This window comes from Numida meleagris, chromosome 20 (genome assembly GCF_002078875.1).
Source record: "Numida meleagris isolate 19003 breed g44 Domestic line chromosome 20, NumMel1.0, whole genome shotgun sequence".
NCBI classification, from domain to species: Eukaryota; Metazoa; Chordata; class Aves; order Galliformes; family Numididae; genus Numida; species Numida meleagris.
This window is the reverse complement of record NC_034428.1, coordinates 2613831-2625670: the sequence shown is the minus strand read 5'-3', so window position 1 is coordinate 2625670 and position 11840 is coordinate 2613831. Positions and strand designations below refer to the sequence as shown.

Here is an 11840-nt window from a genome sequence, read left to right as displayed (position 1 = left end):
TGAGTGTATTTACTCGCACGATGCCGGCAACCCTTGTGAAACGAGACCGTCACCTATCCAGCTAACACACAAATGAGCTCCGCCCGCTCCCTCTGCGCCCGCCCCAGCGGCCTGCGTGGCACGGCGCGCCCTCAACCAAAATGGCAGCGCGCGGGCTTCGCCTGCCCTGTTGCAAGATGGCTGCCGCCGTGCGCTGCTGTGTGTGGGCCGGGACGGGAGGCGGGGCCGCGCCACACGGCGGCGGCGGGCGGAGCGGTAGGGGCTTCGCGCAGCGGGGCCGCGCCGGAGGCTCGGCAGGTAGGGTGGGCCTGCGCCGATGCTTCTCTGATTGAAAGAAAAGGCTGGAAGGAGCCGTGAAGGGCAGGCGAAGCGCGGTGAGGGCTCCCGCAGGAAGCTTGTCCCCTCTCAGAGGCCGTACCCCGCTCAGCTCCTGCCGTTCCCGCCTAAATTTTTGGTGTGTGTGAGGGGGGAGTCCGGGCCTCGAGGCCTGCAGGCTCCATGAAGCTGCTGCGCCTGCTGTGCCGCCACAAGACGGCCCTTGGCCTGGGTGGCCTGTCGCTCTTCGCCGTGGTCCTGCTTTACCTGGCCAAGTGTACCTCCGAGGGCCTGCGGCCGCTGCCAGCCCCCCGGGGACTACCCCACCAACAGCCCCCACTGCCATGGGGTGCCAGGGGGCCGCCTGCCATCCCGCCGCCTTCCCCTCCTCAGGAGTCGGCCTTCTTGGCGGTGCTCATCACCAGCGGCCCCAAGTACACCGAGCGCCGCAGCATCATCCGCAGCACCTGGCTGGCAGCGGCCGGCCGCCCTCCTCACGACAACATCTGGAGCCGCTTCGTCATCGGCACGGGTGGGCTGGGGGCCGAGGAGCTGCGGAGCCTGGAGCTGGAGCAGAGCCGGCATAGGGACCTCCTTCTCCTGCCGGAGCTGAGGGATTCCTACGAGAATTTGACCGCCAAAGTGCTGGCCACGTACGTCTGGCTGGATCTGCACCTTGACTTCCAGTTCGTCCTGAAGGCCGACGACGATACGTTTGTACGCTTGGATGTGCTGGTGGAAGATCTGAGAGCCAAGGAGCCACGTCGCCTCTATTGGGGCTTCTTTTCTGGCCGTGGTCGAGTGAAATCTGGTGGCAAGTGGAAAGAGAGTGCGTGGGTGCTCTGTGACTACTACCTGCCGTACGCCCTGGGTGGAGGTTATGTGCTTTCTGCAGATCTGGTGCACTATCTGCGGCTCAACAGAGACTACCTGAACATGTGGCAGAGCGAGGATGTCTCCCTGGGGGTCTGGTTGGCTCCCATTGATGTGAAAAGAGTGCACGACCCTCGTTTTGACACTGAGTATAAGTCACGGGGTTGCAACAATAAGTACATAGTAACGCATAAGCAAAGCATCGAGGACATGCTGGAAAAGCACCAGACCTTGGCTAAAGAAGGGAAGCTCTGTAAGGAGGAGGTTAAGCTCAGGCTTTCCTACATGTATGACTGGGGAGTGCCACCTTCCCAGTGTTGCCAAAGGAAGGATGGCATCCCCTGAAAGTCTGAGGAAGGAAAAGGCGGATTATTACTGGACTCTCTGAGCTGGGTTACTGTTATCTGGGGCAAATCCCAATAACTAGGGCTTAAAAATTACTCAAAAGATTTTGCACGATTCATTATGTCACAGTCAATGAAACCCTGCAACTCCTGAGAGCTACTGGTGTGGCATGATGTAAAGTTGTTTATAAAAGAGAAAGATATGACAAAAACCTGGAAAGGCTCACATTACAGGATTGAAGGCAAATCATAGGTTGCAAGAGGGATAGTAGAGAATTCTGGGGGAGATAATTTGGATCAAAAGCTGCTAGAAGATTTTTAACAGATTCTATGATATATTTGCTAAAGATTGTGGCAGGCCTTTACACTGTAAGATTGTGAAACTAACATCTGGTATTTATTTACTGGCGAGCAACAATTGTCAGTTTGGCAAGGTTTGAAAATTCGAATGCGGACGCAAATTGGTTGCTCTTGCCAGTGGGAACAGGTGTCTGTCACAAGCATTGAAGTAAGGAGAACAAATTTGCACCAGATATTCACGTTAGGGGAGGGAGAGAGTCTGTTCTTTGGAGAGTGCTCTGATTTACAGGAATAGAATTATTAGACCTTCTGTGTAACTTGTCTCTTTTTGTTGTTGTTTTAAAGACAGCTTGTACATAAATTATCTGGCAGCTACAGAGTAAATCTGTATTTAGAAAGGTGGATGAGTTATGGCATTTGGCAGGTAGAGTATATTATCATATTTGGGGGCAAATAGTTATGCTACAAAACTAGCCTTCAGTTGTTAGGCATAGGTGTTGTTCTTAGCTTATTGTCCAAACCCAATATGTATGAAGAAGCATTCCGCCCGAACAGCAAATAATCCTACTACTGCACAGTCAGATGCTGTAGCCTTCGGATTTATATTATTATTCTAGAGCACTTGGGTACAAGATATGTTAGCAGGATTAGGTCAGTGGAGGGTATTCAGAAGTCAAAAAGATTGCCCTAAATTGGATAGCTCAGATAAGAAAGCAAACTCCATGTATAGTCAAGATTATCATTTATAGGCTGCTCTGATTATCATTTAGAGGAAGGGTGTTGTTTTACCCCTGAATTTTGAGGGCAGCCCTGTCTGAAGGCAGCCTTTTCTCCTCTTTCAGGAGCTGCATTGTGCTCTAAGGAAACAAATTTCCCAACAGTCTCATTCCTTCCTTCTCCCCAGTAGTACCTCATTGTGGCACAGAAATAATTTTACTGAAGGTCTAAGTTAATTGCTCAAGTGATATGTCAGTAAATAGGATTATTTCCCTTCGTCCTGTCTGCTCTACAAATAATTCTAGCGCTGACAGAGCTTGTCATCACTGAGTACAATACTGAGCAGTAACTGCAGACTGGACTTTCTTGACTTGTGGAACAGGTCAAGAACACTTACACAATTTCACCATCTTACTTACCCTCAAACTTTTAGGTAGGCCTGTGATTCCAACACTTTTGAATGGCAGATGCTCTAGTACACCGGTGTTTTTTTCCAGTAGTGCAGAGCCACTGACTTCCAAGGACCTTTGTCAGCAACAGATCTTTCAGTATGAGCAGTTTTTACTTCTGTGCCTGAATGGCATGTTCCCAACCATCAGTTTTACCTGGTTGTTGCACGCTGCACTTTCATACAGTTCCCATCATTTCCTCCTCTCTCTGGGCTTGTGTCTGCTCTCACCTGCAGAAAGGCACAAATTGCAAAGGAAAAAAAACCAAAACATTGCCAGTATCTTTAGTTTCATTTCTTAAATTACCAAGTTAGCAATTCATACCAAAGGAATAGAGGTTGTTATTTTGTTATTCTTCTCTTGTTTTGATTAAATTATTGGGGATTAAGTCTTCTGCAAAGGATGATTTTCCAGTATGAAAATCTGAATGAATCCAGCTTCCCTCTGAAACAAATTTAACTAATTAAGGTACTGGAAATAAGTTATTTTAGCATGTGTCCATTCCAATGCATGTCCACGTATTGACAGGCAGATGTGCTTTTCAGCAAGTTGTGTCATTCCAAAACAATAATTTAATATTAAACAAGATTGCAGGAAATTTAAATTGGTTCTAGCATTTTAAAAATACCTACTTGTTCTTTGGGGTAAACCAGTGTTGTGTGTATATATGTGATTAAATGCTTGTAATGTGAGTATTTATAAATATCGAAAACGTGTTCTGTATAGGAAAAGTAAGGTAGTTAGATGTCACGTTTTAAATTTGTTTACACAAGTACTTTGCTGTCCATGAGAATTGTGTATCAAGCAGTGCTTGAGTTTGTTGGTCTACAGGCCGTTATTTAAAGTCCTGGGATCTGAAGGGTGGGCCAAAAATCTGCTTCATGTCTCTGGAGCTAGTGAGAGCGTGCTGCTCAGCACCCAGACCTGTGTCCATGATGGTGGGAGTTGTTTACATTGCTAACTTAGGCTCCCCTTACCTGCCTCCGACAGTTGTCACTGGGAGCAGCGTTCACCAAGGAGGAGTGCTGAGTCTCCATCCAATGTCTGACCCATGGAAAACACGATGCACGCAAATACTTGATAGCTGTGCAATTCCCTTGAGCGGTTTCTCACGCCTTCTTTATTATTTAGGTAGTTGGAGGTGATCTGATACTTGAAAAACCACGATGTAATTGTTGCCTCTCTTAAGTCAGCGCAAGGAGGCTGACTTCCGTGGGTCCAGCATCTGAGGGGGTGTTCCTCTGCGTCTGGGAAACACCATTTGTTGGTCTGCATCAGCTAGATCAGAATGGAAAGTTTAGTTGCAAAAACTGAAAACCGAATGATCCAGAAACATAGAGATTTTTATGGCATTCTTAGTGGCAATGGGTTATCGGTACATTGGCTTTTTGGTTTTTAAGTGGTGCTTCTGCTGGTTTCCTATTCATAAGCGCTCTGTACTTTTAACATTATTGGGAGTGTGCAGAAAAATGAGCACTTCAGCTTTTCTAGACATCAGTGATGACACACCAGAAGTCGTGCAGGTGTGTAGAGTTTATAAGTTCGTATTGGTATCCATGTAGGACTACCACTGAGTCAATCTGCAAGACCATTGAGCTATTTATTATCATCAGGTTCTTCAAAAGAATAAATGAATCAGGCATTTAGCATTCTTCCAGAGGCAACAAATAGAGAAATTCATTGTTCATAAGATATTTTCTCTGGCTGCATCTAAACTTCAGTACTGAAATATTTAAAGCTGACAACAGCATAAACTCAACTAGAAATTAGGTTTTATTTTAAAGCGATACACAACGCCTCATTCTCCTTCTCCTTTAGTGTGTAAGAAGGAGTAGCTCAATCATTTCAATACGAAATGAACAGCTCAAACCTTTGCGTTTCCAAGAATTCCTACGGTCAGTTTCAATTAAAAAGCCAAACTTATAAATACCATTCCTCAAGCTGAATGCTTCCTTTCCCAACTATCCAGTCTTGTCCATGTGACGCTTGCTTAAATACAGCTTCTGCATGTCGTGCTTCTGACAAACGTTACATTTTTCGTAGTTGAAATACCTCATTTTGAACATTTCAATCTGTATTCCTTATCTGTTAGTGCTAGCTTGGCAGATTTCACTAAGAGCACAGCAGCACAGGCAGGTGATTAAGGTTTGCATTTCTATTCCTTGCTGTTCAGCTCCAGCATCACAGTTGAAACATGTTCTTGCTATTGCTGCGTGCTTGACAAACTGTCAACACCTCTGCTGCTCTGTGTTTAATTTAGAACACGCTGCCTGCGAGACTCCAATCTGTTGCTACATGTACCTGTGCAAGATGTGCTTTTGCCCTAGAACTGGATCTAGTTTATGCCAGCATAACATGCCTGCTATTACTTTCTAATACAGACCACGTCGGTACTGACGGGTGAAACATGGAGCTGGATCTGTTCCCTATAGCCTACTTGAAGCTGAAGGATGTTACGTGATAAGTGTGCCTTTATGAAGCAGAATTGAGGTACTGTGCTGAGTATATTTTAAACAGTTGAATGAAATTGCACTTTTTTTTTTTTTTTTTTTGCAGCTGTATAACCTTGCTGTTTGGGGGTAGGGAGTGGCACAGTACTTGCTCAGCATTTATATAGGGAATAAACTGCTGGAAACCTGCGATTGATGATGACAACATTTGGTAATTGTATGAGTATATTGTATAGGTATTTATGTCCTTCCATATATGCCGTTATTGGCCAAAGGGTCTGTGTGCTGTGATTTTTAATAAAAAAATACTTTTGCTGTAGAGGCGACTGCTTGTTCTGCTTAAAGAAAAATAATGCTAGGATTGCTTAGTAATGTGTGATCTCCTTGTTTAGAGAAATAGTAATTTCAGTGGTAAATCAAGTTAAAGAGATCTTGTCCATCGCAAATCCTGTACTCTAGGTAAAACCACGTTTTAACTAGTAACCATTAGTAACTTCGGGTGCATTGTGAAGGCTTAGGGGTCAACAAGTGATGTCAGCAGGATCAGGATCTCACGTCAACCCTCTTTCTTCTGCTGTTCAAAGGTAGCAAGGAGGCAGCCGCAGCAGCGTGAGATCAGGGAAGTGAGCGTTTGACCCCAGCTCAGGGTCAGGACAAACATGGTTGGTCTCCTGTTTTGAGATACGTATTGTGCCCATGTGGTGCCTGGAGTCATAGCGAAAGAACGATCTGCAGTTATCGGTCCCCATCGATTTCTGAGGAAGCCATGGAGAAATGAGTCGGACCAGCAAAGCTGCTGGTAAGCACTATGAATTATGCATTATTTGCTCTGCTCAGGGCCTAGCCGCCCTGTCTCTAAAATGTTGTCCCTGGGACATGGTGGGATCTCGTTGCTCAAAGCCTCGTTACAAGCGCAGTCATCCAATTCCACAGAAAGCTACTTCAGAAATGGTTCCAAGGCCAAACGACCTAAAGCAAATAAAGGCACAACTGCAAGGCCTTGAACCTGAGATGAGGAGTTATTTTGCTACATGATGTTAGGTGTGTGAGTTCCAACACAAACGATCAAATTGCTGTTGAAGCGAACAGAAGGAAGAGGAGACTGACAAATAATGCAAGTCAAGGGAACTAATTCAAAGCACACCGCCCAAACCAGATATACGTGGGGATTTCTGCCAGTTACCGAGCAAGCTGCCTAAAAATAGGATTTATGGATCACAGAAAAATAGAGGAGCAGCCAGTGTCCAAGGGCAGGCAGGGTTTTGTTTCACAAGGCAAACACACCAGCTTGGGTGAAGGGACTGCTCTGGGACCACACAGGGAGCCTGCAGCAGGATGAAACTGGAGCAGCTCTCCTGGCTTATCCTGAAAGCTGCTGCCTTCCTCTGGTTGAGGAGAAAGCTGAGCAAGTCTTACACACAGCCAGCTAGCATGAGTTCTTCCCTTCGCAGTGAGGATGCCAGAGCCCTACAAATCCATCCGATTTTCAGCCTGCTTGTGGCAGCAGAACTGAGCCAGCCAACCATCACTTTCTTACAGCAGCTTTGCCTCCGTCAGTAGCTTCCCCATGGACATTTCAGCACTCTGTGCAGACTGTCAGGGAGTTACAATGGCAGATGTCAGCCCCCACACGCACAAAATGAGCCCTTTGGGTGGCTCTCCATCAAACACCGGGGTTGTTTGCCCCAAACAGGCACTCACGCAGCAGGAGGGAAGCAAACAAACAGGGCTGAGGTGGTCCCACCAGCTGAACGCCTGCGGCCAGCACACAGCACCGGGACCTCCAAGCAAGATTTCAGAGTGATTTTCTCATAATTCAAGCCTCCGGAACAGACAAACAATGCATTGTGTCTCCTCTGAATGCAAACCCACCTCTTTCACAAGAGCCCAGCTAGAGGAGCACCGCTCGAAGCCCACCAGCCTCAGCCCAAGCACGCCCTCCCCTCTCTCCCTTGCTTATTTCCACCAAGTCTCACACATTACAGCCATCTGCCCCAAGTTGCTCCCACCCTGATGTCCTTATCACCACCCAAACACTCCACATAAACAAACAAGCCGGACCAAAGCAAACAAGAGACCCGCAGAGCTTTTCCCTACTGCTTTTAAACGCCATCACTGCCCTCAAGGAGGGAGCTGGGAAGGAGCCAAGGAGCTGCAGATGTGGACCAGACCCAATCATTTCAAAGGGACATTAAGTAGCGTGGATGTTGTCCATCTGTTCTCCCGTGTGTTCTGACTATTTTTAAATGTGTTTTCTTCCCGACTACAATCTCTCACCGCTATATAGCGAGCTCACTAATTTTTGTATCTTTACAATAAAAAAAAAATCTTTAATTTCTCATAATAACAAATTAGAAAAATATTTTTAGTTGCTTAAGTCAGAACTTAGAGGAAAAAAATCTGTTGGGAATTCCTGTTCCGTGGGTTGCTTGCCCTATTGTGATTCAGTCGCTAGATGTCACCATGCGTCTTTTAGAGCACAAAACGGGACAAGTTCCTCTTTTAATTAAATAAATCCAGTTTTGGGGGATCTTCATCAAGAAATGATGATCAGCAACCTGATTGAGATGCGCGTGTCCGTGTTCAGGGCGGGGGAGTTGGGGACCTTGAAAGGTCCCTTCCAACTCAAACCATTCTATGAAATAAATGTGGGTTTCACCAGCTCAGAATGCAACTGATTTAAGTGTTCAGATTTCCCTGTTTCAAGGGAAACTCTCCCCTAAAATTTTCGAGGAAGAAATCCCAAAGCGCACGCCTCCTTCTTGAACTCTTGGTTTGATTAAAGGAGATGTAGAAATGCAACGTATTGAAACTTCCCAGCACGCTAACTGAATGTAGGAGCTTCTCAGGAGAGACCTTGCTAGAATAAGGAACTAATTGCTCATTATATTTATCTGTCAGCTCTGGAGCTTTGAGCAGGAGGAGCCCAGGATGAGCGGAGCCACGGTGGGGCTGCACCCCAGTGGTGCTGGACACGACCCAGAAATGTTTTATGTTTTAGTGAGACAGAGTGGTTGATCCGTTGTTGATCTGTCATAGCCTTATGCTTTCATACTCAAACATGGCTTGAAATCCAAACTTCAGCCATACTTTCCACATCCTCTCCACCTTCTTTTTTCTTTTTTTTTTTTTTTAAATTATTGTTGGGTTCAACGAAACATAAAAAAAAAAAAAAAGTGGAAAAATCTAGACGCTGATTCATCCTTTGATGGCAACTCAACAAGCCACATCCACCCCCCTGCTGCCCACTGTTGGATGCTGGCTTCTGACTTCTGGAGACGCCAAGATCACCTCTGCAAGGCAGCACGCAGGTTGGCATAGGGACTAATGGACACCACCTCATTTAAGGCCACATCCCCACCTTGTGCTGGTCCTCCTAATTCCCTGCCTTGCTTGACAGCCAAGACCAGGGAATGTGAGCCCTGTTACAGCATCCATTTATTTTCTAGGCTGATGTGCAGTACTGAAATCTGCAGTGTTGGGTAAGTGGAGGACTCCCACACCAAGTGCCTCCAGTGCAAAGAGCACTTGTATTTAAACAACAGCGGGGACTGGAAAATTAATAACATTGCCTTTTTTAAATAAAGAGAAAGGTTGTTGTTGTTGCTGGTGATCAATTGATCTGGGATGATGCCAAATGGCTCCGGTTGGCTTTGAAGCATTGTAGCACAAGACACTGCAAAAACATTTATCCAGAGCAGATCCTAGCCACAAGAGTTACAAATATTTACTTTATGTATTTACTTTAGAGAAAGACTCAAGCCAGAGATAGTAGATCTTGATTGCAAACATAGCAGCAACTGAGGTGCTAAGAATTGGAGTTTGGGGTCTGATCTTTCTGATCTTATCTTGTCTAATAAATTTGTCTTTCTTTTCATGCCTTGGCCTCAGTAAAACAAATGCTCTGCACCCCAGAAAACATCCATACAACGGCATCATGCTGCACTCCACTAAAATCAAGGAGCCAGGAGCTAACCCAGACTTAGAGAAGCTTCTGTATCTTTTGTCATTCCTTGGCCTTCAATGCCCTGAGCTCTGGGTGCCGTGCATCTGCTATTCAGGGAGAATCCAGTGGAAATAGCTGTTGAAACGAAAGCACCAACTACTCCGTGCCTCAGTTTCTCTCTCAGCAAAATGATAACAGCATTATCTCCTCCAAGGGTGTTGTGAAGCAAAGCTAAGCAAAGCTACCAAAGACTGCCAACATCCAGGCATGGCTGGATCTGGGGATGCGTGTGATTATCTTACGCTTTATAAAAGGCCAATCTGGCTCCTGAAAAGCTCCATCAAAGCAAAACCCAGAGCTGGAAGGTTTATGAGGACAGGGAAAGGGGTAAGAAAACAATAACCAAGATCTAATTTCTTAGGAGTAACGGATAGTCCCGGGAGGATATAATTGAAGTCTGTAATAGCTGCAGATAAGATCAGGCTGAGTTACTATTTTCAGCCAGTCTGAGACATCAGGACTGGAGGCACCGAAATAAATTCTAAAACCTGAGACAAATGAAACGCAGTCATCAAGAATCTGCAGGGTCTCAAAGAAAGAGAGAAAGGGAGAGAGACAGCGAGAAATACATCAATATTGCATCGGGTGGAACTAGCCACCAGGCAGACTGTGCTGTCCCGACTGTCCTAAGTGCTGGGGTCACTAAGGAAGCGAGAGGTGTTTGTTTGGGGAAGGACTGAGATGAAAAGGAGGAGCCTGAAGGGGTAAAATGACCTTGATTTTCATTCCAGCTGTGATAGGGGGAACTTTATCCTCATTACAGTGCACCAGCGACAGCTCTCCGCTCCATTTGCTTTTGGAAATGAGCAGGGCACGACAACAAAAGAGCCAAGTTCAGAGCAGGGAGTTGCACCAGGCTGATCTGTAGGAGCCCACGGAAGCGGGCAATGGCCGTATGAAGAAAGCTTCTCCCAGAGGGGAACCTGGTCACCGTGCCATGGTCCATAGGCCTGGAAGTGCTCATCTGAGGACCCCAAAACACACTCCCTGCACTACCAAGGCAGTGGGGCATGCCTTCAGCTGCCTCTTTCCAAACACAAGCTAAGGACCCACGGCAATGGGCTTGTTTAGCCTGGAGAAGAATAGATTGGGAGGGCCTAACAGCGAGCTACCGATACCTGAGAGGTCATTGAGAAGATTGATCCAGGCCTCCTGTGTGGCAGGAGGACAAGAGGCAATGGGCCTGAAATAAGAAAGGTTCTGAGTGGATTTATAGAAAATTATCATCATGCCAAAAGTACTGAAACGGTTTGTTGTGCAGTCTCCATCTAGGGAGGTTTTCAAAACCCAACCAACCAATGCCCTGAGTAACCTGGTGCGCCCCCAAAGCTGACCGATGAGCAATAGGTTGGGCTGGAGATCTCCTGAAGTCTCTTCCAGCCTGACTTCTCTTAAGACTGACAGCATCTGCCTCCACTCATCGCTGGCATGCACAGAGATCAGCCTTGGCCAGGGCACATGACAAATGGGAGATTACATCACCGGGCAGCAGAACACTTGGGAGACATCCCATCGCTCGCTTTACATCAGTTCCACATTGGCTTGTGCAGAGAGCACCCCACCCAACCCATGTGGATCTGCTCACTTCCTACCTCTGACAGCTTGTTTATTCAAAAGCATTTGGCTCTCAATGCCTTGCAGATGAAATAAGAGATCAAAGGCCCTAATTTCCTTTCCTCCCACTGCATTCCCCTTCCACATTCAGGCAAGGGTTCACGTTGACCAAGGAGCTCTTCATGGCCTGAGAAGCGCAGTTCTGAAGAACCCCCAGCAAAGGAACGGGCGCTTCCATTGAGCTCAGGCACTAATTGGGACTCTCATTGCCAGAGAACTTCTCAGGCTCTACCTGCCCTGGCTTCTATTAGGAAGGTTGGTGCGATGGAGTGATTTCAGAAAGGAATATCACAGGAAGACCGCAATAACAGCACCACAGCATCCCTCACACCCAAGCATGCTCTGCCTCCTCCATAAGCTTAACACAATCAGCCCATGAGCCCACTCCTTGAATTGTTCGTTCCTCTCCTGCCTGCAAACAACCTGTGATTCACTGATTTCTTTCTAAGCAAACACGCAACCCCTTCCATGCAATCAGAGGTTGTTTACTTCCCGGCTTCCCCTTTCATGTGAGGCCTGTGGCTTTCCATTTCTCTTCAGGCATCGAGCACTAATTTCACTTGGCTTTTGTCAGAGAAATGGGCTGGAACAAAGAGCTATAAACAACTAGATCAGTAACACTTATGTTTATTTAAAAGGCAGTTTTGTGGGTTTTTTTCACTGTCTTTTTTTTTTTTTTTTTTTAACTCTTGAATCCCAGCATATTTCTGCAGCTGTGTAGTTTCTCTCTCTGGCTTTGCAGAAAGAGAAAATGAAGGAAGAAAAACAAACA

The 11840-nt window shown here is 46.4% G+C and overlaps 1 protein-coding gene across 3 annotated transcripts; it reads left to right on the top strand.

Moving 5' to 3' along the window:
* On the top strand, positions 25-8582 carry B3GALT6 (beta-1,3-galactosyltransferase 6). 3 transcript variants are annotated; one of them, XR_002444495.1, is made up of 2 exons: positions 25-5488; positions 6037-8582. XR_002444495.1 is itself a non-coding variant. In XM_021417714.1 (1 exon), the coding sequence occupies exon 1, from the start codon at positions 499-501 to the stop codon at positions 1531-1533; it is 1035 nt and encodes a 344-aa protein (XP_021273389.1). In that variant the 5' UTR covers positions 25-498; the 3' UTR covers positions 1534-5767. The 3 variants fall into 3 exon arrangements, 1 of the variants encoding a protein (XP_021273389.1); XR_002444494.1 differs by having other exon boundaries at positions 6033-8582; XM_021417714.1 differs by lacking the exon at positions 6037-8582 and having other exon boundaries at positions 25-5767.

Excerpts from the sequence above, each read along its gene's own strand:
- B3GALT6 (XM_021417714.1), top strand. The coding sequence starts at position 499 with ATGAAGCTGCTGCGCCTGCTGTGCCGCCACAAGACGGCCCTTGGCCTG.